This window comes from Corvus kubaryi, unplaced genomic scaffold (assembly GCF_017639235.1).
Source record: "Corvus kubaryi isolate FWS band 111438036 unplaced genomic scaffold, C.kubaryi_AGA036_p1.0 37301, whole genome shotgun sequence".
Classification (NCBI taxonomy): Eukaryota; Metazoa; Chordata; class Aves; order Passeriformes; family Corvidae; genus Corvus; species Corvus kubaryi.
The window spans coordinates 1,130,892-1,157,818 of NW_024581094.1; the positions used below are offsets into that span (position 1 = coordinate 1,130,892).

At 65.5% G+C, this 26,927-nt stretch overlaps 3 protein-coding genes across 4 annotated transcripts in view; all 3 read right to left on the reverse strand.

Moving 5' to 3' along the window:
- Window positions 1-2,816: 2,816 nt before the first annotated feature.
- On the reverse strand, window positions 2,817-6,889 carry CDC6 (cell division cycle 6). The gene is made up of 12 exons (XM_042027941.1): window positions 6,611-6,889; window positions 6,156-6,407; window positions 5,687-5,905; window positions 5,258-5,457; window positions 5,012-5,175; window positions 4,769-4,875; window positions 4,490-4,629; window positions 4,305-4,405; window positions 4,106-4,170; window positions 3,761-3,960; window positions 3,512-3,652; window positions 2,817-3,385 (listed from the first exon to the last, which is right to left on the reverse strand). Exons 1-12 carry the CDS (start codon window positions 6,804-6,806, stop codon window positions 3,296-3,298), a joined length of 1,875 nt encoding a protein of 624 aa, XP_041883875.1. The 5' UTR covers window positions 6,807-6,889; the 3' UTR covers window positions 2,817-3,295.
- Window positions 6,890-7,225: 336 nt separating this feature from the next.
- WIPF2 (WAS/WASL interacting protein family member 2) lies at window positions 7,226-18,788 on the reverse strand. Of its 2 annotated transcripts, none has more exons than XM_042027943.1 (8): window positions 18,707-18,788; window positions 12,364-12,476; window positions 12,043-12,175; window positions 11,785-11,904; window positions 10,726-11,376; window positions 9,432-9,635; window positions 9,221-9,322; window positions 7,226-8,511 (listed from the first exon to the last, which is right to left on the reverse strand). In XM_042027943.1, exons 2-8 carry the CDS (start codon window positions 12,424-12,426, stop codon window positions 8,471-8,473), a joined length of 1,314 nt encoding a protein of 437 aa, XP_041883877.1. In that variant the 5' UTR covers window positions 12,427-12,476; window positions 18,707-18,788; the 3' UTR covers window positions 7,226-8,470. The 2 variants fall into 2 exon arrangements, with proteins under 2 accessions (XP_041883877.1, XP_041883876.1); XM_042027942.1 differs by lacking the exon at window positions 18,707-18,788 and adding an exon at window positions 13,136-17,105.
- A 486-nt stretch (window positions 18,789-19,274) lies between these two features.
- RAPGEFL1 (Rap guanine nucleotide exchange factor like 1) overlaps window positions 19,275-26,927 on the reverse strand; it is an 8,209-nt gene continuing 556 nt past the window's right edge. The window contains exons 2-16 of the mRNA XM_042028014.1: window positions 26,688-26,926; window positions 24,663-24,741; window positions 24,050-24,200; window positions 23,881-23,978; window positions 23,200-23,312; window positions 22,851-23,018; window positions 22,665-22,762; window positions 22,413-22,535; window positions 22,151-22,329; window positions 21,983-22,073; window positions 21,196-21,246; window positions 20,897-20,984; window positions 20,744-20,808; window positions 20,405-20,459; window positions 19,275-19,805 (exon numbers count right to left, since the gene is read on the reverse strand). Of these exons, the coding sequence (XP_041883948.1) occupies window positions 19,681-19,805; window positions 20,405-20,459; window positions 20,744-20,808; window positions 20,897-20,984; window positions 21,196-21,246; window positions 21,983-22,073; window positions 22,151-22,329; window positions 22,413-22,535; window positions 22,665-22,762; window positions 22,851-23,018; window positions 23,200-23,312; window positions 23,881-23,978; window positions 24,050-24,200; window positions 24,663-24,741; window positions 26,688-26,926 (1,723 nt within the window). The 3' untranslated portion in view covers window positions 19,275-19,680. The remainder of the gene's footprint in view (window positions 19,806-20,404; window positions 20,460-20,743; window positions 20,809-20,896; window positions 20,985-21,195; window positions 21,247-21,982; window positions 22,074-22,150; window positions 22,330-22,412; window positions 22,536-22,664; window positions 22,763-22,850; window positions 23,019-23,199; window positions 23,313-23,880; window positions 23,979-24,049; window positions 24,201-24,662; window positions 24,742-26,687; window position 26,927) is intronic.

Genomic DNA, 26,927 nt, shown 5'->3' on the forward strand with positions numbered 1-26,927 from the left:
CCATGGTACCCTGGGGGTATAGAGTGCCTGTACCCGGGGGGATTCCCTGGTCTGTCCCCGGAGAGATGCTGATCCCAGGAGGGGGATGGCGATGGGGACACGGACATGGACACAGGCTACCCAGCCACATTCTGGGAAGCCAGAAAGGGCACCCAGGGCCCTGCACCCACTAGCACAGACCAGACCCTGCATCACGAGAGCTGGGAGGGCAGTGGGGCAGGAGCTCCCCTAGGAAGACACACATGTGAGGCGTGTGGCCAGCCTCAGCACATACCCCGAGGGGAGTCACACTGGCCCCCTACTGCCCAGGACTCCTGCGTGCCTGTCAGGATCCCACACCGGAGGGTGGTGCCCACCAGGCCACTCAGCACATTCCCGTGCCTCAGTTTCCCCCGTGTGCTCACCAGAGCGAGCCTGGATGCTCTGGCCAGTCGTGGCCAGCCAGGCCGGGGCACCCCCAGCCCGGAGCGGCCGCTGGCCCCCTCCCCGCACACCGGGGCCGCGGCGGCGAGGCCCAGGCGCCGGCATGTGCTCAGCCCAGTGGAATGTGCCAAATCACTCCCAGATGTGCACGGCGGCCACTCCGACCCCCCTCCGCTCCCACCGGGGCAGCCGCCGGGCACCGGGGACCCCCAGGCACAGCACCGCGGGACTGAGCCCGTCACCGGCTGGATCCTGCCCGGCCATGGCGCCCAGCCCCGTCCCGTCCCGCGGCGTCGCGGCACCGAGGCCCGGCAGTGCCCCGGCAGCGGGTGGCAGGGCGCGGCAGGAGGTGCCACGAAGACACGAAGGGTGGCCGTGTCCCCATCCCACTGAGGCCCCACAGAGCTCGCCCGGCGCGGGTGCGGCGGGGTCGTGCGGGGTCCTGCCCCGCACCCCCGGCCCCGGTGCCAGGCGGGAGCAGCCGAGCGGAAAGGGGCTGTCAGATGGAATCTGGGTGCCGGCGGTGACGGCGCGGCGGGAGGCGGCCGTGCCCGCCACGTGGCCGCTTATGTAAGGAGAGTGCAAGGGAGGACAGCGAGGCAGCCGGGGCACCGGGGACAGCGCCGAGGGGACGCCGAGCCCCCGCCGAGCACTCGGGCGGGTGCGCGGCCGGACGTGCGCGCGTGGGGCTGCCCACGGCACAGCTGGGCACTGCCCGGCCCCGTGGGCACGGCACGTGTGTGCGGGGACAGGGGCCACGGGGACACGTGTGGTGGAGCGGTGGGACAGGACCCCAGCGGCCCCTCGGCCTCCCCACATCACTGCTGGGTGTCCCGGGGTGTCCCCTCGCCACGCTGCTCCCACCGCAGCACTGCCAGCCCTCGGTGACGAACGGCTCCGGCGGGAGCTCCGGCACCCACGCGCCTGGATCCAGCTGCGCCATCGATTTTTCATCCACTGCAGCAGAGAGCGGAGCTGGGGCTGGCACTGGCATGGCCAGGGGGGCCGTGTCCCCCACGCTGCCCTGCTGTCCCCATCCCCACGCACACAACCAGGACACCTCAGGGACAGTGCCAGGACTGGCAACTCTCCAGCCTCGCCGTGGCCAGTGTGGCCCAGATGTGGGGGAGTCCTTGTGCCCTGCCTGCGCCTGCCTGTGCCACCATCACCTCAGCCATCACCGTGGGGGGACACAGGGGGACCAGGGTTGGAGCAACTGGGGGTACAGAGGGAGAAGGATGCCCGCCTGCGTCACCGCCACACCACCGCAAACCCACACGCTGCCAGGCGCTTCCTTCCTGACACTGTCACCGTGTGCCGTGGGGCTGCGTCACTCCCTTGGGCTGGCGTAGGGCAGGACGTGGCCACCGTGGTCCGTGGGGACATGGGGATCAGCAGATAGCCCATGCTCAGCCCAACTCTGCCTACAGGCAGGACAATGCCGGTACCCGCTCAGCCCCAGGACCCGGTGACAGGCGGCAGGGTCACGGTGCCTGCTGAGCCCCACGGTGTGGGGAGGGTCCCCCCGGGCCCCTGACGTGGTGAGGGCAGAGGGACACAGCCCAGAGCGGGCAGAGCCTGGGCTGACCCCAGCGCCCGCCCGTGCCGCTGCACACGTCCGACACATGGCAGTGCCGGCTATAAATAGCGCCGGCAGCGAGGGCTGAGCCTGCTCAGGGCCCTCGGGGCTCCCAGATTCCCCCGTGCCCCCCCTGCCTCGGTTTCCCCACTGCTCCCCACAGCCAACGGGGACTGATGTGTCCCCAGGGTGTCCCTTGGCCCTGCAGCAGCAGAGAGAGGGGGCATCCAGGGGCATCACCAGGCTCCCCTTTGTCTGTCCTTGTCCTGGGCACCCGGTGCAAATGTCTCCGTGTCCTGTGCCCTGCGGGGATCCCACAGGCCACAGAGCTGGAGGGCAGAGCCAGGGTGGAGCTGGGACAGAGCAGGGCCACCCGCTGGAGCCACGGGGAAACTGACACACACTGGGGGCTCCAGTACTACATCCTCCCCCATCACCAACACCCCATCCCTGGCCAGGAGCTGCTGAGGGGCAGCCAGGGGTCCTGGGGGACAGGGTGGGACAGCAGAGGTAGGGTGTGATGGAGGGAGGTGGGGCACAAGCAGAGTCTCATCCCCTCCCACTCCCCCCCCATTTGGAGCCCCCAACACTCCCCCCCCCCCCGCAATGAGGAAGCTGCAAAATTAGGTCAAAGCGTCCATTATTTAACAGAAACAGAGGATCTGGGGCCAGGAGCTGAGAGGGGAGCCGGAGCCCAGGAGAGGGGTTGGAGTCCAGGAGAGGGGCTGGGGAGGACAGGGTGGGGTCCCCACAGCTGTGGGGCAGGCAGGGAGTGGGGGAACAGGGCTGAAACAGGGTGGACAGGAGCCAGAGCTGAACCAGGACGACTTTATTAATGGCAGGAGATAAAGGGGTTCCCACTGTCCCCCCACCCCCAGGGGTCCCTGCACTCCCTCTGCCACTGCCAGCACTGGGAAGATTCTCCCTGCAGCCAGAGTGGTCCAGAAGGTCCCAGAGAGCCCCAGAAGGCTCTGAGAAAGGCAGGAGAACACTGGACCTGAGGATCACACACCGGGGTGGCAAGGGGGGACAGGAGCACCCACCCCACCCTGCAAAGGGGCTGGGGGGGCCACAGAGGGGCTGGGGGATGTCTCAGCCTCCTGCCTCAGCCACACAGAAATCATAATATAACATTAATAATTTAATTATATTAAAAATATTCATAAAAAGACCCCAGACTGACAGCCCCAGGGCAGAACTTGACAAACGTCCAAGACCATGAGAGCCATTTGTCTGCTCTTGCCACAGCAGCAAAATCCCCCTTGAGGCCCTGGGGAGGGGGCTGCTGGGGGGTTAGTGCAGCCCCTGGGCCAGGATGCTGCCCACCAGCGCCGTGTCCTGCAGCCTGTGCTCCAGTGCTGCCTCCTCCAGCGTCAGGGAAACCTGGGCAGGAGAACAGGGATGCTCAGCACCGTGCTGCCAGATCCTGCCCCAGTCCCACCCCTGGATCGTGTCCTATCACTGCACTCCAGCGCTGTCACCAGACCCTGCCCCGCCACCCCACAGTACCTTGGCCAGCCGGGCCTCCTTGGCCTTCTTGAGCTCGAGGACACCACGGGACTCCAGGAGGGTGACAAGGGACAGACACTCGGCCTGGTCGACGGTGGGGAGCTGCTGCCGCCTGCATACCTGGCTGTAGGTGTCGTGGAGCTGGGGAGGGCAGGGGGGGTCACACTGCAGCAAAACACCCGAGAGACACCCCAGGGACGCCCACCTGCTGCCCAGGTCCAGCCCTGAGAGGGTCCCACTGCCACTCACCTTCCCCAGGGTCACCTCACGGGCATGTGAGTGCCGGGCAAGCAGGAGTAGGGAGCAGAGCAGCACCTTCTGCTGCAGTGGGAAAGTGTCCTGGGCCCCCCGGGACCCCGCTGCCAGCCGGTCCCCAAACACCTCCGAGAGCACCTGGGAGATGTGCAGGAGCCCCACGCGCTTGGGGACAGGGGACACCGGGGACTCACCTGTGGGACAGAGAGAGGATCCCAGGATGGTGAGAAAGGGGAGGTGGTAGCAGAGAGAGGTGCCCCACAAAGGGAGCCCAAACTCCCACTGAGGCGATCCCGGAGGATTCCCCCCAGGGTTTTGGCTCTGGCAGCAGTGACTCACCCCCAGGCAGCGGCTTGAGCAGGGTCTGGCCTCGCACCTCCAGCTCCACCACCTCCACGGCGCGCCTGGGGAGGGACAGCCCTGAGCTCCAGGCAGAGCAGGCACCCCTGGCATGGGCACCCTGGTGCAGGGAAGCCATGGGGACTCGCAGGGGACCAAGCTGGCCCTGGCACCACTGGGTTTTAGGGCACACACTGACCTGCAGACATCCAGGGCCTTGCGAGCATCACCAGAGACTGCAGAGACTTTGCGGGCACAGAACTGGAGCGCAGCAGAGTCCAGGACAGGGTCACCGGCCACCTGCGAGGCACCAGGACCATCAGCACTGCCACCCATGTGGACAAAGGACCCCATGTCCCCCCACTGTCCTCCCTGTGTCCCCACCTGCCCCAGCCGCTCCTGCAGGATGCGAGTGAGCTGCTCCTTGGTGTTGGGTGGGAAGTGCAGCAGCTGGGGGCTGCCACCTGGGTGGGATCCCAGCCTGGCCAGGCTCCGGTCTGTCAGGTCCAGGGCATTGGCCAACCCTGAAGGACGAGGAGAGGAGAAGGATGAGGGCTGTTCTCCAAGGAGGGAGCAGGAGGGGGCTGCAAAGGCAAGCCCCCCATCAACCCCTCAAGAGAGGGAGGGTTCCCAGGGCAGCAGTGCCACGCTCTGCAGACTCACCCACGAGGACAAGCCTGGAGCTAGGCAGCTGGGGCCACTCAAAGAGGGTGTAGAGCACGTCCTGGCCTTTGCTCTCCAGCTGGTCCAGCTCATCCAGCACCAGGAGGCTGCGGGAGAGCCCAGATCAACCCCTGCTCTGTCCCCTCACAGCACCCCAAGCAGGGAGAGCAGAGCTGCTGCCAGGCTGCCTCTCCTGGCATCCAGGGGAGATCCCACGCCACCCACCACAGACAGGGAACTCACACCATGGGCCCCTGGGCCATCAGATGCTTCTCCAGGCTCCGGATACGCTCCCGGCCAGTGGCCACAGGCAGCCCCAGCTGCTGTGCCAGGGCAGGGAAGACGCTCTGGGGGCTGCCCAGTGCCATGCAGTTCAGCACCACAGTCCTGCTCCCAGCCAGCTCGTCCTGCCGGGAATGGGAATGTTACACCCGACCCACTGCCCCCAGGCCCCAACAGCAGCCCCACAGCCGTGGCCATGGCACACACCTTGCAGTCGAGCAGAACACGGCTCAGACAGGCTGTTTTCCCAGTCCCAGGGGCCCCAGACACGTAGAGGCTGCCGGGACGGCGCCTCAGGACGTGCTCCCGCAGGAACTGCCGGAGGATCCCCGTCTCCCGCTCCCTGCCCTGGAGCCGGTCGGGCACGGCCGCATGCAGCACCTGCTTGGCCTGCTGGTAACAGGTACCTGCACAGGGAGCAAGAGGGCTCAGGGAGGGATGCGGCATTGCTGGGACCCCATCCCAACTGATCATCATCCCCATTCATGTCCCCATCCCTATCCCTGGCTCCGTCCCCCACCTCATCCCCATCCCTTGCTTCACCCTCAACTCTACCCCTATCACCATCCCCATCCATACCCCCATCCCTATCCCTATCCCATCCATAACCCCATACCCGGCCCTGCCCACACTCACCTTCCTGCCGGAAGAGCCGGCTGCGTCGCTGCTGCCCGCCGAGCCCTGAGCTCCGAGGGGTCTCTGGCCCCCCACTCCGCGGGGATGGCCCCGGGCCCTTGGGCTGCTCAGGAGAGGCCGAGGGGTCCCCAAAGAGCAGGCGACGGCCCCGGTTCTCCTTGCTGCGCTTGGCCGGGGAGCCAGGCAGGGCATGGGGGACATTGCACAGGTTGTCATCACCTGCGGGGGCAATAGGCTGGTGGTGACACGGGGCCAGTCTCCCCGGGGGACTTTGCACTTCAGCTCCCCCAAAAAACCCGCGGGAGCAGCTCTTCCTTCCAAAATGGGGATGAAGCCGAAAACGCAGCTGGGCCAGAGCCGGAGTGGGGCTGGGCCCTTCTGTCTGCCCCAGCCCTCTGGGGTGAGAAGGGAGATGCGCCCCCCACCATTCCCGGGGGTCCCCGGCGAAGAGGACAGAGGAGGGACTCACCCAGGCGCTTGCGGGGGCTCAGGGGCTGCACTTTGGGGCTCAGAGGCTGCGCTGTGACACGGCCTGAGCGTGTGTCCGGGGTGGCCTGGCCGGGATCGGCGGGGCCCGAGGCCTTGGAGCGCGGCGAGGGGCGCAGAGCAGGGGCGTCGGGGTCGCTCTTGGCCGGGGGGGCGGCGAGGCGGCGGGCGCTCCTCGTGCGGGGGAAGCCGATGGTGGGCTGGCTCTGCGGGCTCTTGCTGGCCATGGCGGGGGCTGCGGGTAGAGGAAGATAGGGGTCAGAGGGCGGGACCCCGGTCAGGTGAGAAAGATCCCAAGCCCTGCGGGTCCCAGTAACCCCCTGCCCCCCCAATCCCAGTCCCTACCACGCTGTCCCCCATCTCTGGCTCCCGTGTCCCCCTAAGCCCCCCCAGATCCCCTCCGGGTCCCCGCCGGGTCCCGCAGCTGCCGCCACCGACCTTCTCGCGCCAAATCAACCCCGGTTCCGCAATTCCCGCCACCAGGCCCGTCTGGCCCCGCCCCTTTCCCCCCATTGGCTGCGCCTCCTCCACCGCAGCCAATCGCCGCGGCCGGAGGAAGGGCCGCAACAGCGCAGCCTATCAGCGAGCGCACCCGAGGCACGGCGGAAGGCGCCGAGCGCGGCACGCGGGGCATGCTGGGAGTTGTGGTCTGAGGGCGGGTAGTCAGCGCTCCCAGTATCCCCAGTGCTCCCACGGCCCGCGCCCTCCAGTCCGGCCTTCCCCGTACTCCCAGTGCCACCAGTACCTCCTATACTGCCTTTCTACTGCCGCTCAGTCTTGTCTCTCCATGCTCCCAGTACTCCCCACCCTTCCTCCTAGTGCTCCCAGTATTTCCCACCACGCTTGCCCCATGCTCCCAGTGCCCACACCCTCCAACCCCCCTCCCCCTGCTCCCAGTACCCACAATCCTCCTTCCCAGTGGTCCCAGTGCCTTCCTACTGTTCTCCCTCCACCCTGTCTGCCAGAGTACTCCGTCCCCAGCCCTTGGGGCATCACCCTCAAGAAAGGGGTTCCTGGGCACACACCCCCCCTTAGACAGTGTCCATGACATCATTTATCACTTAATTACTTTTATTTAAATGCAATTTCCAGCTCCTCCAAATTCCTCTGTTCCCTTTTAAAAGGGCCCCTCGCTCTGGGAGGGGCAGAACCGTGTGGAACCTTTATTTAACCCAAAGGGTAGCACTGGGGGGTGGGGCTCATTCTCCAGAGAAACCCCCCACTCACCCCTCACCCACCTCGCTCCAGTCTCAACAGGGAAAGGTCCATCATCATAGAAAAAAATTCCCCTGAATGAGCCCCGAACCCGTCTGCAGGGGTGCAGCCCCCCCACACCCCCTCCCCTTCCTGCTACGGCGCTTTACAGGTACAAAGAGATCAGTAACTACGTTAGTGTGACCCCCCCCGCGGGAACACGGAGAGTCCGGCCGGGACCACCCGTCGGACAGGGAGTGTAAGGCAAAACATCACCGGCCCCCCTGGCGCAGCCCCAGGGCCCCCCACGCACCCCCCGATGCGCCAGTCCCAGCACAAACGGGCCCCCCATGTAATTAGTGTTTACTTGTTTAAATGCTCAAGTTTGGGGGGGGTCAGCAGTGAGAGCCAGGGGAACCCGGGGGGGAGTGCCAGGGGAGCAGCGGTTGTGAGGGGGGGTACATGGGGGTGGCCCCCCCCATGGGGTCAGGGAAAGGGAGTCCCCACCAGCCTGGCACTGTCGGGGTGTCCCTGCATGGTCCCACTCACGTTCCCCCCCTGCCTCCACTGGCTCCTGTGCAAAAAAGCAATGGGCTGTGCCGGGATAACGAGGTTCCGGTGGGATCATGAGGCTCTCCCAGGATAACGAGGTTCCACTGGGATAACGAGGCTTTCCTGGGATAACAAGGCTGTGCCGGCCTGTCCCTGCTTCCCCTCGCTCTGGGGGTCTCACAGCATGTCCATTCCCTGCCTGACCCCAGCTCCTCTCCATGAGCCCCCCTGGTCCCAACAGCCGGCACACGGCTCGGCCTCAAGTCCCGTGCCCGGCTCCCAGGCAGATCCCAACCTGGGATCCATGAGGAGGAATGAGGGATGGACCCATCCAGGCTTGCCATGAGGTCACTGAATCCTGGGGGGTGCATAGATGAGGCGGGGCTGGTGGAAGGCGCTGGACTGGGGGGATCCGCTCGTCCTGGGAAAACCGGAGAGGCTGGGAGTGTGTCATGCAGGATCCGGGGGGCTGGGAGCTGGGGGGGTCCAGCTGAGGAAGGGGAAGGAGGTCCATGTCTCTGCTCTGGAACAATCCACCTGCACAGTCCGGTTTCACCTGGGGATGGGGGGCAGAGGGGGGGCCCCACGCGTAGCTGGAAGACAAGGAAGCCTGTTGGAAGCGAGAGCTCCGCAGAGCCGGATCCAGCACGTCTGCTTTCCCTCCTCCACACCCCCGCGCCCGCTGCCGGCCCCCCCCCCCCGACCTCCCCGCGGAGATCTGGAGCCTGGGATTTGCGCCTGGCAGCAGCTGCTGCAGCCGCACCGAGCTTGGGGCTTTTCAAACCCGCATTAAACATTCATGGCTCTAAAAATAAACGAGCATCCCATTCTCCCCGGAGTCTCCGCCGGGATCCGCAGCGCTGACACGCGGCACCAAGGGCACTTTGAGCTCTGCCGGGTCCGAGCGCCGGTGCTTGAGGCCTATCCTGGGATACACGGGGGGTCTGCACCCCCCCAGCCCATGGCCAGCCCTGGCTGTGGGGTCCTTCGAGATCCCCTCTGGTACCAAAGGTGCTCAGCACAGGCAGGAATGAGCCCTGCAGCATTTCCCAGCAGGCAAACCGGGAGCAGGCGGGATAGGGCATCTGCACAGCCCAAATATCTGGCCCCTCTGCAGCACAGAGAGTTGCCTTCAGGGCTCGCTACCCCTGGGAATGGGGCTCAGCACTCCCAGGAACACAGGCAGGGCCCAGGACAAGACCGCTGCACCACCCAACCCTGTGCAGGGACAAACAGGACAGTGCCAGCCCCGAGGACACAGAAGGGGAGAAGGAATTTGGGACATCCCCTCCTCCTCCTCACCTCTGTTTGTTTTGCTGGGGTAGATTCTCTGGAAGTATTTATATTCCTCTGGGGCTGGGAAGTCTTCGACAGGATGAAAGGAGTATTTGGATTCAAAGTCATCTGTGAAGAAATGGGAAAAGGGGCAGGTGAGGGAGGGGGGCTCTGGGGGAGCCTGGCCAAAGCCACGGGGCTCGGCTCCGAGGGGAATCCGTGCAGGGGTCCCACTCACCCAGGAATGCTCTGACGGTGGAGATGGAGTCCCGGTGCCCATTCCGCACGGGTGGCGGCGGTGGCCCGGCCGGGGTCCGGGTGGGCGGCGGCGGGGGCTTCCCCCGGCTGGGGGGCTCGGTGGGGCCGTGCAGTCTGTAGGGGGGTGGGGGCGGGGGGGCATCGCGCCCTCCGTTCCGCAGCATCGGCGGTGGGGGCGGGGGGGCTGCAGGGACGGCAGGGACAGCGGGGTCAGCGCTGTGCGGCGTTCCCGGGGCAAACCCAGGGACATCCCTCGCAGCATTCCGGGCCAGCTGCTGTGCCAGACCGCGGCCCAGGGATGCTCCTACGCGTGCCCGGAGATTTCCTGCTCGCTCCCGACATCTGCATTCCTCATCATCTGCAGTGCAGGGACCAGCCAGCCCCACTGTCCCCCGGCTCAATGCCCACCCCGGCGGCTGCCCCAGCCCCACGTTCTCCCAGCCCCACATGCTCCCAGCCCACGCTGGGCACAGGTCCCTCCACACCAGAGGGGATCCCAGGAGCAGCTACAATCCCGCACATCCCCGAGTCTGAGGGCAGTGGCTCCACATGGAGCCAAGATGCTGCCTGCCAGGACTGGAAGCCACATCCGCAGTGCCACCGAGGCAGTGACAGGACCCACGGCCCCTCTGACCCACCTCTCGCTCCTGCCCAGCCTCCCGCAGAGGCTCGGTGGCAGTTCGTGCTCCTCATTAGCCTAATTACACACGGGCTGACAGCGCAGATCCCCAGCTGTAGCTCTGAGGAGGGATTCTGGCAGGGCCAGAAGGACGGAGCGGCTTGGCAGGGGCCCAGGCAGGAGCTGCGGTCTGGACACAGAGCCCAGGAGTGCATGGGGGGGCACCGGGGCGCAGCCAACACCAGTCCCAGCCACAGGGACACACTCCCGAGGGCTGCACACCCAGGGAAAGGCTTCTCCCTGCTCTGCCATAGCTTTTTGCACCCTCCCAGTGACATTTAGGAAACTCAGGGGAGCAGCCACAGCACACACAGCTGTGCTCTGTCACATTCTCACCTCCCACCCCAGGACAGCATGGGCAGGAGTCGCCCAGCCACAACCCACCGTCAACACCAGGCCTGGAAGGAGCTCGATGGTCATGGGACATGACCAAGGACATGTGTTAAATATGGCACTGCAGCTACTGCCCTGGCTCGGCCCCTACACCGCATGCAGAAGCCACTCTGTGCCCCGAAGCCAATTCTTGCCCATCACCTCCCACCAACTCCTGCCCGTCCCAGCTGCCCCCAGGCACTGCAGAGCGAGTGGCTCTTACCTGCTCCACGGCTTGGGGGGTCTCTGGCCGGCGGTGGGGGGCGGCTGCTCTGCAGGGACGGGGAGGCAGCAGTGGGCGGCGGCGGTGCCAGACCCCGCAAAGGGCCCGGCGCCTTCCTGTGCAAGGAGTTGTGTCTCTGCGGCAGCTCCGGGGCCGACTCGCTGCTGGGGCTGGAAGGGCCGTTGGGGACACCGGGGGGTTGCCGGTAAGGGGGAGGCGGAGGGGCAAGAGACTGGCCCTGAGCCCCTGACCGGAGACTGACTGGGGAGGGAGGGGGTTTGATGGGCGGCGGGGCGGGAGGGCCGTCCCTGCTGCCAGGCAGGCGCTGTCCTGGGGTGGGTGGCAGCGGCTTCTCCCGGTTGTAAGGCGAGGCCTTGGCGTGCGCTGGAGGGGGGGCCGGGGGGGCGGCGGCACGGCGTCCCGGCGGCGGGGGCGGCGGGGCTGAGGAGCTGTGCTTCATGCCGGTGCCGCCAGCGGTGCCGGGCCGGGACAGGTCAGGCAGGGAGGGCCTCTGTGTGCGCGGCAGTTCCGGTGGGGACCCTCGGCTGCTGTCGGCATCGTCCTGAGGGCGGCTGTTGCTGGCCGGCACGGGGGGCCTGGGGGCAGCTGCTCGGGCGCCAGGGACTTGCAGTGTTTGTTTAGTGGAGCTGTCTGCAGGGAAGGAGAGCACAGTGAGGGGCTGAGCACAGCATGGGAGCAGTGCCCTGTCCGTGCAGAGCCACGGCCAAGGAGGGCCAGGCCGCAGGGACAGCTGTCTGGCACAGGCAGGGAGCTGGCACCGAGCACAGCCACACACGACTCCTCTCTCACCACTCTACTCTGTGGCCACCACAGAGAACACACAGAGTTCAGCAATACACGAAACTCCTGCGCCCTCCAAGAGGTCTGCGTGTGGGACTGAGGTTCAGGGAGGGTGTAGCTGGCCTGTGCCATGCTTGGGATGTGATTTGGGGTCCTGCATCTGGAACCCCCAGGGAAACAGAGTGAGATCCTCAACCCCTTCCTGCTCAGGGCCCTCCCCAGGGACCCCCACGCAGACCACAGGCCTGTGGCCATTACCTGAGCTGTCCTTGGCTCCCACAGGTCTGAGCTTGGGAACGCCGCCTTGGAAGAGGCCGCCCTTGGGCTGGATGGCGGCTGAGCTGGAGCCGTAGCTGCTGCTGCCGCTGCCCTTGGGCTCTGGAAGGAGGGAGACAAAGAGGTTAAGCCTGGAATTATCTGCTCCTCCAATGAGGAGCTGCTGGGAACCAGATGGGCAAGTGCCCTGAAGGGCACAGCAGCACCCAGCATGGGGCCGGGAGCCTCCAGAGGACTCACTTTCCAGGATGGGTGCACTCCGGTCATTGATTTGGGTCACTTTCCTGAGCTTGGTCCCCTTACAGATGTCCTGCAGGAGGGCCCCGCGGCCCCGCTGCTCCTCTCGGCTCAGCTTCGGCGGCTCCGTGTTCGCCTGGAGAGGAGCAGCAGCAGCTCAGCACTTCCCCGGGACCCCCTGGCGCAGGCACAGCCCAGCTCCACATTCCCGCCCCCCGGAGCACCCCACCCCTGCCACAGCCAGCCTTCTCCAGGGGCAATTCCCCTGGTGAGTGGCCCCACGTGGGGACAGGCCACCTCCCCACCCAGCGAGGTGACCCCTACCTGACTGAGGGTGGGGGGTGGCGGGGGGCCGGGGGGCGGCGGCGGGGGAGGAGGGATCGGCATCCTGGCGGCTCCGGCTGCTCAGTGCTGGGGGCAGGCCTGGGCACTCATGCCTGCGGGAAGGGAGGAAGCGGTCAGGGAACACGGGGAAAGCCGGTGGTGAAACACAGCCCCGGGGAACTGTCTGGTGCCCTGTGCCTGGAGCTCATGCAGAGCAGCAGCTGGAGCTGCTCTCCCAGGTTGTCCCAACGCCCTGGAACAGCAGGTCCCAGAGGTGGGAAGCAGCACATCCCCACCCCAAATGCCCAGAGCCCTCACAGCGCCTGCAGCTAAAACCCAGGACAGGTCTCACACAACCACCTCGCTCGGCAGAGAAAACCCAGCCAAACTGATCCTGCACCATCCATCCAGCTCCTCCAGCTGCAGCTGGAGGCTGCTCACTTGGGAGTGCGACAGTAGCCCGCCAGCACTGGCACATGGCCCCATGGTGTCTCCAGCCAGGGCCAGGGCAAATCTGCCAGATGGCTCCAGCTCCATGGCAGCCAGAGCAGCACACGACTGTCCTGTGGCTCCCATCCCCGAACTTCCCAGCCTCTTGTCTCCTACATCAATAACCCCCCAGCACCGAAGGCTCTCTGCACCCCACGACTCCAAAGCCCCCTCAAAGCTGTCCAAGCAATGAGGGAAACCAGCTTTCCCAGCATGGATCTGGCAACGTTCCACTCCAACTCATCACAAGCCCAGAACGAACCTGTCTGGCACCACGGCTCACCTGGAACAGCTCCCGGGGCTCCGCAGGGCCCGGCAGCTCTGGTCGGCACTGAAGACAGAGCACAGAGAGAGCAGGGACAGGAAGAGGAGCCTGAATCACTGGGAGGTCACAGGCCCTCGTGCCACTGACAGCAGCGCTCAGGTAGGGCCATCCTGCAGCACAGGCTCAGGGAACAGGAATGTGATGACTGGAGGCATTGCTCACCACACGGAGAGTCCCAGGCACTCGGGGCAGACCCTGAGGCAGGGGACAAATGTCCCTCTCAGGGCCATGGATATCTTTCCCACAGGAAAACCTATTCCATAGTCACTAATGGGAACCACACCACCAACAGGAGGTAAGGACAGGGCAGTTTCAGACCTGAAACTTCCAATTTCCGAGCCATGACCTCCAGGGCAGGTGACAGAGGGCACGGGAACAGCCCCCACCACAGGGAAAGTTCCTTTATGACTCAGGTTTGTACCAGGTACTAACAAGCAGATCCCTTCTCATCTCCTGCTAGATAAACTACAACTTCCTAATCCCACAGGACACAGGTCCATCCTCTGTCAGACATTCCCGAGGTGTGAGAACGGGAAGCACAGAGCAGCAGCACGGCTGCCACAGCAGCGGCTCCCCTGCCCTCAGGCAAACCACTGGCTCTGGGGTTCAGGGAAATAAATAAAGAAATGCCTGAACTGCCCTTTAATTAAAATCAGCTCTTCTACCCTGTGAGAACTCCTCAGCTACAGCCTCATCAGGAGGACATTCCTCCTCCTATCTTCTCGCATTTTCCAAGCCACCTGAGACTCCCAGTGCCCTCCCCCTAACAAACACGGTGCTCCTTCACCCCAGCCCAAGCTCGAGGCCTCGCACCCAAGAGCCGACGTCCATCGATCCCTCCGGACACTCCACAGTTGGGAACAACGCCCAGCAAACCCATCTGGCCTGTGCCTTTCCCACTGGAGCAGGATCACAGACGGCTCCGAGCGTGCTCGTCTGGGACGTGTTGGAACAGGAACTCTTTTCCCTGTGCTCCTTCCCACCTGCAGTGGGATCGCAGGGCCGGGGTGGCACGAGTGGCTCCGGGCAGAGCCCCAGCCGTGCTGGATCAGCTGCCGGAGGGAATTAGCAAGGATCCAGCTGAGGAAGGCGCCGGGTAATGAGACTCCTGATTTGGGCTCATGTGTCACAGCCCTGAGCCAGCACAGGACTGATGCCAGGGCCACCACCTCTGCTCCCGACCCACAGGAACGTCACACATTGTGTCCCCGCTCTGCTCCTGTGCCAGCTGGTTACTCCCAGGGTGACACTTCCCTCGGTGGCCCCTGTGACATGGATGCATCTCACAGACAGACAAACAGGGGTTTGTCAGCTGGCATAAACCATCCAGTGCCATCCGTGCCAGGCCAGCACTGCTGGGGTCTCTCCGTGTGACCTGCTGACACCCTGCGACAGGCTCCGGACAATCCACAGGGACAATCCACAGGGACCTGGAGGACAAGGGGGTATTTCTACAGACAGACCACGAGTCACTGTCTCCCCTCTAAGGTGCCCTTACAGCAAAACCTGTGCTGGGATCCAGGCTCTGACCTAGAAGAGCAAGAGGAAGGGAGGGAAGAGTTTAAGCTAAAGCAGCTTGAGGATAAACTGGAGCTGAATTCCCGAGAAACAGGTCATTCCGTTTCAGCGCACGGCCCCGTTCAGGCTGGGGATTAATAGCAAAGGTCACATTGAAAAACCAAAATCGAGAGGCCCCGAACTCAGCACACGGGTGGGAACGGTGCCTTTGAAATACAGCCTGGATCTTTCATGTGCAAGAAGACAGACCCAGCTGATACAGATTAGGGAGACAGGAGCTAAATCCTCCAGGAAAAGAAAAAAGGGGGGAGTTCTCCTCCCAGCACCCCTTCATGCCTGGCAGAAGCCATCCCTGTGAACAACGCTCTGACTTCTCCGTGCTCCTTCTCCTTTGTTCTTCCGTACCAGGACCCTTTCACCAAGACACATCAGAGCCTCTGAGGGCTCCATATGCCGTGGTGGCAGCTCCCTGTGCTCGCAGGGAAAGTGGCTGGGAAGAGCTGAATCCAGAGACATCAGCGGATCAAAGCTGGGCTGAGGCAGGAGGGGCAGGTTTACACAGTGCCTTTGCTTTTCCAATCCAAACCAAACCTTAGGAAAGCTCTGAGCAAAGAGTGAGGAAAACAAGGTGTGAAAAGATGTCCCACGGGAGGAGAGAGAGGTCAGGAGATGAGGTGACCCTATGGAAAGCTGCTTCAGAGCTGCTGTTCCACAGGCTGGAGCCCACCATGGCCACAGACCCCTCGGCAGTGTTTTGGATCAGCACTTCCCTGTCAACCCTGAGACCAAAACACTACTAAATCCCAAGAACCTGACATTCAGCTGCCCCTTGTCCCCTAAAAGCAGCCAGATTGGGCAGATCCGGCCCGGCCAGGGAGACACGCCACATTTTCCAGGCATTTTTCAAGTCCCTGTTTGCTGTGGAGGGAATTGAAACGCCCTCCCCAGCAGCAGCCCTCATCCCGGGGGGATTGCTGCTGGAGCAGGACAGGCAGCAGCAGTGACCTTCAGCCGCCTATTTCCTCGCTTTTCAGGGGGATTTGGGCTCCGGGCGGATTTGTATTTCACATTTGCAAGCCCGAGCTGCAGCGCCTCATCCTCAGGGAGGCTTTGAACTGCAGATCAAGAGGAATTTCCACCCTCTGATGTCGGTGCAGAAATGCGGCCGCACCGGTTTGGGAACGACTTCCAAGGCTGGACCTCTCCAACACCCGCCCCCGCGCCTTTATCTTCCCTCTCTTCCCATCCAAACCCACAGTTCCTCGTTACCCCCTCCCAAATTCCGAGCCTGTCCTCCGCAGCCTGACATTCCTGCCCGCTCCCGAGGAGCTGAGGATGCTACATAAATAATTTATCCTGAGCGACAGCCATCGCAGGATTTAAGGTCATTCAGGCTTTTAAAATCCTATCAGCATGCTTCCCGAGCCGAGCTGCCAGCTCCATTTGGAGCATCCCGCGGAGCCGGCGCATCCCTGCGTGCAGACAGACAGACACGCTCCGGCCCCGTGGGATCCAGACGCTCCCTGTGAATTATTAACGACCCGCGGGCTCTGACGAGGCGTTTTTAACAAAAACTCCCAACTCCAGAGTTTCTAACTCCTCAGGGATGAGCTCCACAGCCTCAGTTTCCCCATCCACCCACGGCTTCTACAACTTCAGTTTCCCTATCCATCCGCAGCTTCCACATCCTGTTTTCCTCTCCACAGCTTCCTTGGCCTGTTTCCCTATTCACAGTTTCCCTATTCCCAGCTTCCAAAGCCTGAGTTTCCCTATTCCCAGCTTCCCCTGCCTCAGTTTCCCCACTCCCAGCTTCCACAGCCTCAGTTTGCCCACCCCTGGCTTTCCCATTCCCAGCCACGGAACCCCCAGCTCAGTCTGTCCCTTGCTCCCAGCTCATCCCAGGTCACTCAGCAGCGGAAACCTTTAATCAGGAGCAAGGAATCCTGTCCTGAAATTCCACTGCAGCAAAGGGAAAAGCAGGAAAAGCCCGTCCTGCCAGGCCTGCAGCCTCCCCTGCTGCTCCTCCTTTCCCAAAGAGGCAAAAGGAAGCCAGGAAGGGAGAGGTGGCACACGAGGGGCTGGGCAGGAACCGCTGAATTACTCCAGCGGGAGGAAGTGGCAGGAGACACAGGGACTTCCCGGTTCCTTTGAGCCGGAGCTCGGAATTCCGGGTGCAGTGATCCTGACAGCGATCAAAACAGAGTGAGATCCCGCATTGGACGCGTGCTCCTGGACCACTGGCCTTTCCATCCACCCTGCCTTCAGCATTGTGGGCAGAAAGGCTGTTGGACAGGGAGCAGGGAGTCCTGGATGTGTTTCCCTGGAGCGGGAGGGACAGCTCAGCTCCAGCGTTGCCCAGAAAACCTGTGGCTGCCCTATCCCTGGAAGTGTTCCAGGTTGGATGGGGCTTGGAACAACCCCTTCCAGTGCAAGATGGGATTTAAGGTCATTTCCAATTCAAATCATTCCAGGATTCCATGGAACTCTGTGTCTGTGGTCATCCCTAAGCCGCCACAGGCTCCAAAAAGTCCCCCCCTCCTTCTCCTGTACCCTAAATAGGGTCCCACTCCCTCCCCAGGCAAGCCTCAGTGCATCCCCAGCCCTTGCTGGTTCTGGACACCCACAGGGTGGGGATCCAGGGGGGTCCTGGGAAGGGTGGAAGAGTCTAGTGGGTCAGTGGGGGGGGGGGGGGGCCAGAGGGGTCCTGGGAGTCAGTGTGACGGTACCAGGGGTCATAGAAGGGGTCCAGGGGGATCCTGGGAAGGGTGAAGGGGTCCCAGGGGTCACACTGGGGGTCCCTGGCCCCTGGTCCTGCCAGTTCTGGACACCCCCACTGGGGAGGGGACCCTGAGGTGACCCAGGAGTCAGGGGGGAGGGGTCAATGGGGTCGTGGTAGAGGTCTCAGAGGTCATAGGGGGACTCCCAGGGGACACTCTGGGGTCAGTCTCCATGGTGGGATCCCAGGCACCCAGCCCTGGCCCCACCACTTCTGGGCAGCCCCAGGCTGGGGGAGCAGGGGGGGTCCTGGGAAGGGGTGAAAGGGTCCAGGGCATCAATATGGGGGTCTCAGAGGGGTGCCAGGAGTCACAGTGGGGATCCCAGGCCCCCAGCCCTGCCAGCTCCGGAGACCCACAGGTTGGAGGTCCAGAGGGGTCCTGAGGAGAGGTCCCTGAAGTGCCCCGGGGGTCAGGGTGAAGAGGTCCAGGGGTCAGGGTGGACGTCCCAGACCCCTGATCCCACTGGTTCCAGCCACACCAAAGACGGGAGTCCAAGGAGTGGTGGAGAAGTCCAGGAGGTCAGTGTGGGGATCGCGGGGGAGGCACAGGGGTCACAGTGGGGGTCCCAGTGGGGGTCCCAGGGCACTGGTGCTGCCAGGCGCAGGCACGCCCAGGGTGGGGGCACAAGGAGGGTCCTGGGGAGGGATCCCACACGTAATTCAAGGGTCAGGGTGGAGGGGTCAAGGACAGTGTGGGGGTCTCAGCGGAGGTCCATGGGGGTCCTGGGGATGGGTCTCAGAGAAGACCTGGGGGTCAGAGAGGGGGTCCCCATGGTGGGGGGTTCCCAGGCCCCCAGACCCGCCGGTTCTGGGCATACCCAAGCTGAGGGTCCAGGGCAGTTCTAGGGAAGAACCCAGGAGACCCAGGAGTCAGGGAGGTGGGAGATCTCACAGGCGTCCCAGGGGTCAGGTTGGGAGGGTCCAGGGGGTCAGTGTGGGGGCTCCAGCCCCCCCGGCCTTGCCGGTTCCTGGCACTCCAAAGCCGGCCCCGCGGACTCCTCAGAGGCCCCAGGGACCCCTCAGCCGGCTCCGAGGACCCTCAGCCGGCCCCGGACACCCCCCCAGATCCGCGCAGGCCTCAGCGCACCCCCCGCCCAGCCGGTCCCAGGCTCCGCACAGGCCCCACGCGCCCACCCCAAGCCACCGCACCCTACACAAGGGCCCCGTGGCCGCAGTCCCGGCCCCCCGAGCCCCGGCCCGGCCCCGCCGATCCCCCCCGGCCCTCCCCCGCTCACCCGCGGCTCCTCCCGCCGCTCCCGGCCCCGGCCCCAGCCCCGCCGAACGAAATGGCGGTCGTGGCCCTTCTGCGCCTGCGCGACCGAAGCGGATGTGGGCGGGGCACGGCGGAGCAGCGGCGCCATGATGAGGAGGTCGAGTGGCCATGAGAGAATGCCCCGCCATCGCCATCTTGGGAAGGTCACGCCGGCTGTGTGAACGTCCAGTGCCGCGGCGTCCCGGTGACCGAAAGCAGAGTGGCACCACTGGGAAGAAGTTCCCTACTCTGTGCCGAAACGCTGCTGAAGGCCCGTGATGAGACGACTGAGCTGGGCTACACCGCCCGTTTTCCCTTCCGCCATATTGAGAAGGTCAGCTGGATACCCCCAGCAGCCGCCATGTTGGGAGGGTTGACGGGAACCGTGGCGGCCGCCATGTTTAGAAGGTCAGATATTGGCTTCGCGTGGCCGCCATCTTGGAGAGGTCGGAGTCACCCGGGCAGTACCGAGACCGTGACGTCATCGACAGCGATGCTGTGACGTCACTCCCATCGTTACCTCAATCCCTACCATGACATCAGAGACAGGCGCCGGGACAGACTTTTATTGGGGCTCCCTGCCCCACCCCCAGCTTGACTTTCTTTTTTTTTTTTTTTCTTTTTTCCTCCTTTTTCTTAAAAAATAAATGTACAATTCCGGACAGCGGCAGTACAAAATATACACGTCTGGGAGGGGGGCGGGGCACACATACAAAAATAGAGGGGACGGGGGGGGGGGCATGACCCCCCCCCCCCGGGGGCCCCCTGGCCCCCCCCGGGGGGGGGGGGGGGGGGGGGGGGGGATGGCCCGGGGGTCCCCCAACCCCCCCCCCCCCCCCCCCCAGTGGTGGGGGCAGCACCCAAGGGCCGGGGCTGGGCAAAGTGCGTCAGTGCTGGGGGGCTCCGGGCCCCCCGGGGGGGTTCCCGGGGTTTGGGGGTCCCGGGGTGGGTCCCCCCTCACTGGCTGCCGGGCTCCAGCTTGTAGGAGAGCTCGAAGAGCAGGTTCTGGTTGTCGATGACGCGCAGCTGCCGCACGTAGGCCTTGGTCTGCAGCTGGGCCGGGGACGCCTCCAGCTCCAGGCCTGGGAACGGCCCCAGAATGGGGGAATGGGAATGGAGGGATGGGGATGGGAAAGCGCAATGTGGGAAAGGGGGTGTGGCAGTGGAGGGGATGCAGGGATGGAGGGATGGAAAGATGGAAGATGGCAGTATGGGAATGGGGATGTGGGAATGATGATGGAGGGATGCAGGGACAGGGGTGGTAAGGAGGTAGTGGGAATGCAGGGGATGTGGGGATGGAGGGGATGCAGGGGTGGGGATGCGGGAAGGAAATGGGGATGGCAACGTGAGAGTGGGGATTGAGGGATGGAAGAGGTGCAGGGGATGCAGGTGAAGGGATGGGGATGCAGGGACAGGGATGCAGGGATGCAGGAATGGGGATTCAGGAACGGGGATGCAGGGTGAAGGGATGAGGGATGCAGGGATGAGGATGCAGGGTGAAGGGATAAAGGGATGAGGACGCAGGGATTTAGGGATGCAGGGACATGGATAAAAGGTGTGAGGAGGCTCTGGCCACATCCCCATCCCTCAGGGCCAGCACTGCAGGCTCAGGCCCGTGTGGGCCCCCCCAGCAGTGCCCCCCTAGCCCTGGCAGTGCCCCCTCCCCGTCCCCCCCACTCACAGAGGGGGCGGCTCCGGTACTTCCGCACGGTTCTCACTTTCTCGGCGATGCAGTGCTGGGGCACAGAGAGACCCCAGAGTCAGCCCCAGCCCCCCGAGACCCCACCCAGTCCCCCCAGGGACCAGCAACCCCCCCAGGAGCCTCCTGCACACCCCCACCCTCAGGGACCCCCCTCCCCCAGGATCCTGCTCTGCACCCAGGGGACCCTGAACCCTCCCACTCCGCCCAGACAGGGGAGCCCCAAACCCTCTTGGGGGGTCCTCCAGCCCCTCAGGGGAGTCCCCTCTCCCTTGCCCTCACCCTGGGGGTTCCTCTGCCCCATCTCCCCCTAGAACCCACCAGTTTCTCCACGTTGACCAGCCCATCCAGGAGGGTCTTGCTGCCTTCGTGCAGGAAGGTCAGATCTGGGGGACAGGGGAGGTGATGGGGAGTCCCGTGGGGTGTCAGAGGGACCCCAAACCCCCATGGGGCAGCCCCTGAGCCCCCCCTCACCTTTGAGGATGAGCGGCACAAAGGGGATGAGGGGCGGCTTCATCTTGGCCAGCACCTCCCGGTAGGTCTTGTGGTTCCTGCAGGGGTCCTGGGGGGGAAAGGGGGGTTCAGGCTTTAGGGCAGGGCTCCCTGGGGTGCCCTGGTTCCCCCCCCCCATGCAGGTGGCCATGGGCATGGGGCTGGTGGCCTGGGGGAGGGGGGCAAGGACACCTTGGGAACATCCCCTGCTCCCCAAACACCCCCAGGGGAGGCCTGGGGACCCCCCAACACCCGTGGGAGCCCCCACACCTCTCACCCACCGTCAGGTTCTCAAACTTCCGAAACAGGTTCTTGAATTTCCCTGGGAGCTTCTGGAATGACAAAAAAACGGGAGGGTAGGGAACATCCAGCGGGGTCAGGGAGCACCAAAGGGGTGGGCAGAAGCATCCAGGGGGTTCTGGGAACACCCAGGAAAGGGTCAGGGAGCATCTGAGGGTGTCCAGAAAGGCCCAGAAAGGTCTGGAAGCACCCAGAGGAGTCCTGGAAGCACTGGGGTGAGGGTGAGGTGGGGTCTGAAAGAACCCAGGAGAGGTCTGGGAGCAGCCAGGTGTGGGCATGAGCATCCCAAGGGTCCTGGGAGCACCTGGGCAGTGTCAGGGAGCAGCCAGGGGTGGTCTGGGAGCATCCAGAGGGTCCTGGGGAGCACTGGAGAGTGGTGTGGGAGCATCCAGGGGCAGTCCGGGAGCACCCAGAGATGTTCTGGGAGTACTGAGGGGGAAGGGAGCTCCTGAGGGGTTCCAAGAGCACTCAAGGGGGATCTGAAAGAACTCAGGAGGGGTCTAAGAAGCAGCCAGGTGTGGGCATGAGCATCCCAAGGGTCCTAGGAGCACCCGGGTGGTGTCAGAGAGCACCCAGGGGTGGTCTGGGAGCATCCAGAGGGTCCTGGGAGCACTGGAGGGCGGGGTGAGAGCTCCCAGAGGGAAAAGGGAGCACCCAGGGGTGGTCTGAGATCACCCAGGGAAAGGGTCAGGGAGCACCTGGGGGTGTTCAGAAAGGCACAGGAAGACCTGGCAGCGCCATGGGGGTCGGGGGCCCCCCAGCCCTCACCTCCCAGGTGAGGCGCAGGCGGCTGACGGCGGCATTGTTGAGGCCGATGACGATGGCGTAGAACGAGAGCATGTCCTGGTTCTGCTTGCAGCTGGTGGGGGACAGCGTGAGGGGCGGGCTGGGCACCCCAGGGACCCCCCAGCAGCCCCTCCCCGGCCCCCCACTCACATGGCAGCGATCTTGATGAGCTTCTTGAGCAGGTGGGCGCGCTTGCCCAGCCCCTCGCAGAGCAGCAGCTCCGTGCCCACCCAGTGCTGCACTTCACTGCAGCGCTGCAGCAGCAGCTCCAGGTTCGCCGTCTCCCGCCGGCCCCGCTCCCCGTGGAACACGTAATCCACGAATTCCAGCTGGGGGGACGCACACGTTCCATCAGAGCCCACCCCCCGCCACAGCACGGCAGCTCCCCCGAGCCCCCCGAGCCCCCCAAAACCTCGTGGATGCAGCGGAAGAGCTCCCAGTGGAAGGCTGTGAGGTGGTTGGCGACGTCCTCGGGCTCGGCACGGTGGATCTCGGTGTCCCCCGGGACCACCTGGATCTCCTCGGGCAGTGGCACCTGCGAGGGGACACCGGATGGGGCACTCAGGGGGTGCTGGCCCCGGGGTGGGAGCGTCCCCCCCGATCGCGGTGCCAGGTGCCGGGAGGGGGACGGTCCCTGCCGGGGTGTCCCCACCACGGAGCTCACCAGGGAGTCGAAAGTGTCCCTGGTGCAGGCGAAGAGGTGGCTGTTGATGCCCAGGGTGGTGAACACGCACTCCTCGCTGGGCTGCAGCACCGCTTTCTCTGCCGCGGGGCACAGGGTGGGGTCAGCACCGGCCGGACCCCCCAGCCCCCCCCCCCCCCCCCCCCCCCCCCCCGGCCCCCCGGGCACCTCCGGACGAGGCCATGGTGACGAGGATGAGCGCGTCCCCGCGGGCGCTCTGCTCCTCCGAGTACTGGAGCTTCTCGGTGACCGAGGCCAGGATGTCCTGCACCGAGGCCGAGAGGCGGCTGCGGATGGTGACGTACGAGTGGTCGGGCATGTAGACGCGGCAGAAAACTGGGAGAGGGCGAGGGGTCAGCGCCGGGCACCCCCACACCACCCCCGGCACTGCCCACCGGGGAAACTGAGGCACGGGGAGGACGCTGAGCAGACCCGGAGTGGGCACGGCCCCGTGCAGAGGCTGGTGGGTCATGGAGGGGACCCCAATCCCCCTCAGCTCCCCCCCACAGTCACTCACTCTCGTCAGAACCCCGAAATGCCACCCGGGTCTGCAGGCAGGAGTCGATGCGTCGGAAATGCCGGAACAGCGGCTTCACCTGCTTGTTCGGGGGGGGCGTCTCGTCGGCCACCCTGAGGGGGCACAGGACAGGGCTCAGGTGGGGCCCTGGACCCCCGGGGCTGCACCCCGAGACCCACGGGGTGCCCCGGCAGCCCCCACCCAGGGCCTCCCGCATGGCAGGAGGGTGGGCACGGGGAGGGCACTGGGGCACGCTGAGGGTGGGCACAGGGGGGGGGGGGGGGGGGGGGGGCCGCGGGGGGGGGGCCGCGGCTGCGCACGGCGAGGGCATAAGGGGGGCACAAAGGTGGAGGTGAAGGTGCAACCGGGAGGGCACCAGGAGGGGGCTGCTACTGACCCCTCCAGCCCCTGGGCACCCCCAAGGGCCACAACTCCTCGTCCTTCTTGAGGACTCCCTGACCCACAGGGACCCCCAGGACCCTCTGCCCTCCCCTGGGACATTCTGAACCACAGGGAACCTCAGGACCCCCTGTCCTCCCTGAGAATATTTTGTCCCACGGGGACCCCGGACTCCATAGGATTCCCTGCCCTCCCCGGGAACCCCTGACCGATGGTGACCCCTGGTCCCCCAGGCACCCCTGACCACCAGGGGACCCCAGGACCCCCTGACCCTCTTCTCACTTGAGCTCCACGGTCTCCACGAGCTGGTGCAGCTTGATGATCTCGTCCTCCAGCTCGTGGTAGAGGGACGTGTCCTTCATGATGAGCAGATAAAGCTCCTGTGGGGTGAGAGGGGTCAGGGCCGGGGCTGCAGGGGACTGCTGGGGGGACACGGGAAGGGGACACCCACCTTGATGACCTTCCCGGCGCTCTCCTCCTCCTGCAGCAGCCCCTTGTAGGTCTCGAGGAAGTGCAGCAGCACGGCCAGCACTGCCCGCTTGCGCTGCAGCCCGGAGCCCTCCTCCCAGTGCGCCGGGGGGCTGCCCGCCGCCAGCACAAAGGTGGCACCGTCAAGGAGGTGCCACGGCAAGGAGGGACCCTCGGCCACCCCCCAGCACCCGCTGCACCGAGGGACCTCATTTGAGGGTCCTTGTGCCCTCCCTGGTAGCACCACAGTGCCCAGCTTGCACCCAAACCCGTAGCCCACCCCCATAGCACCCCCATGGCTGCTCCTGTGAGCCCCCCATAGCATCCTGCTGCCCTGCCCATGTCCCACTCCTCCTTTCAACCCCATGCCCATCCCTTTGTCATCCTCATGGCTTCATGGCACCCTAGCAGTGCACGTGCTGGTGCCCTCCTGGTTGCACCCTCATGCCAGCTCTTGTGCCACCACCATGTCCCCTTCATAGCCCCCTTATTCCCACTCTCACTGCACCCCAATACCCTCCTCATGTCCAGCCTCCGACCCCTCCTCACCCACCCTCGTGCCCACCCTCGGGGCCCCCCAGGACCCTCCAGGATATTGCTGGTGCAGCTGCTGCAGGAAGCGCTCGGTGGGCAGGAACAGCGAGTGGGTGAGCACGATGTCATCCAGCAGCGACTCTGGGGGGACAGGGGGGGACAGGGGTGGGCACCCCACCCACAGAGCCCCCCGACACTCCCGGCGGCCCCGTGCCCGGCGGGATGGGCGGGTGAGGGGAGCGATGGTAATTCGCAGGGTGACACCGGGAGAGGCCGAGCCCCACGCGAACCCCCCCCGCGCCGGCGCTGACTCAGGGCCCGCTCCCAGCCCCGGGGCAACCGGGCCCGGCCGAGCCGGTGTGGGGGCAGAGGCGCCGGCAGGGCGGGACCGGGGCCGCGACGCCCCGGCACACCCGGCAGCCCCGTGAGAGCCCGGCCGCGGGCACAGCAGGACACGGCGCAGGGAAACTGAGGCAGGCAGCTCGAGGCACACTGGGTGGGTGCCACAGCCGGGCTCTCCGGGGCAGCACGGGTGGCACCACCCTGTGAAGGTGTTTTGGCAAGGCCAGGTGAGCCGAGGGCCCGGTACCGGCGTCAGTGCCCATCAGAGCCGGCATCAGTCACCGCCACGACCTTTGGACACGGCACCGCTCCCTCGCCCGGCACCAGCGCAACCCTCGGCCCCGAGCGGGTCCCCAGCCGAGGCTGCCCAAGCAGCTCTGCCACGTGCCCAGGGGATACTCTGGTAGCCCTTCAGAGGCCCAAGGACCCGACTCACTGAGGGGCCATGCAGACCATCCCCCCAGTCACCCCCCAGCTGTTAACCCGGTCACGGATCCGTGCCAAGCCAGGGCAGAGGGTCCCCTGGCACTCCTGCACGGGGCAGAGCACCCACACGGCATCAGCTGCTGCCGAAAGCAGGACACGGCAGTCTGGGGCACAGGGACAGACGAGGGCACCGGCAGCATGGGGGGTGCAGGTACACGGCCCCCACCTCTCCCAGCCCCCCTGCCCTGAGTGCAGCCCCTTCCCATGTTCTGCCTGTGGGGCAAGAGTTGAACACTCCCCCATCCCTTTGGGCTGCAGCCCCCTGCAGCCCTGCCTCAGTTTCCCCATCCCTCTGCAGCACTCATGCTGTACCCCAGAGTCGCAGGGACGTTTTCCCAAGTCGGGACCCCCATGCTGGCTCCTGCCCCCCTGCTCCCTGCCAGCCCGAGCACCGCCAGGCCTGGCAGCGTGTTGGTGCAGGCAAGACCTGGTGCTGCCAGTCCCAGCTCGTCCCTACCCGAGGGCTCCTCGTGTCAGTGGTTGCACCCAATCCCGGCCCTGGCATCACTGGAGCAGGGGGCTGGCGGTGCCCTGGGGTCCCCGATGGCCCCTGGTCCCAGCAGCCGAGAGGGATTGGCCGGAACAGGGATCCCCATGGTGTGGGAAGGCTCCCACCCACCTGCACCCAACCTGGCTCCCACCCAGCTCTGGCACCAAAAGCACCCCAACACCTGGGCACGGGGAGCCGTGGTGGGACAGCACCGGGAGGCCTGTGCCGGAGGAAAGGGGCGTCCAGCCCACCCCTCCCCCCTCCACTGCAGCTCCCGTCGGGGCTAATTTTAGCACCAGGAGGATGTTGAGGACCATCCAACCGGGAGGTGGATGCTGCAGTGACTGCCGGTGCCCGGCCACCCCCGTTCCCCACCGAGCTGACGCTGCCATTGAGCCCATATCCCCCGCCAGCCCCTCTGCCGCGGTGCCTTGCCCAGGGAACTCCTGCCCACCCCGCAGACTCCTGCCCACCCCGCTGCCACGGGCGCCCTGCCCCGGCGGGGACCCGGCCTTGACCTTGTCACCCCAACCGAGCACCGCTGTGCCCTGTGCAGGGCCACCCGCCTCATCGGGTACCGGGGTCCCGCACCCCGCTGTCTCCCACCGCAGCATCCACCAGCGCATCCCCCCCGCAAGCAGCGGCCGCCCCCGGTCTCTCCCCGCTCCGCCGCATCGCCCCGCGATCCACGCGCTCCCCACCCCGGGCACCCCCGCAGCCCCTCCCGGGGGTCCCGCAGCCCGTCCCGTGGGGTTCCGCAGCCCCGTACCTGCCCCGCAGCCCCTCCCGTGTGCAGCCGCCGGCAGCCGGTCGAGGAGCGCGGCCAGGAGCCGCTCGGGGGGCGCGGGCGCGGCGGGGGCGCAGCCGCAGCCGCAGCAGCACCGGGCGGCGGGCGGCGGCTCCGGGCTCGGCGGCTCCCGGTCCCGGTCCCGGTCCCGATCGCGGTCGCCGCACGGTGACGGATCCTCAGGGGAGCGGAGCGGCGCTTCGGGCGGCCGCAGCTCCAGCC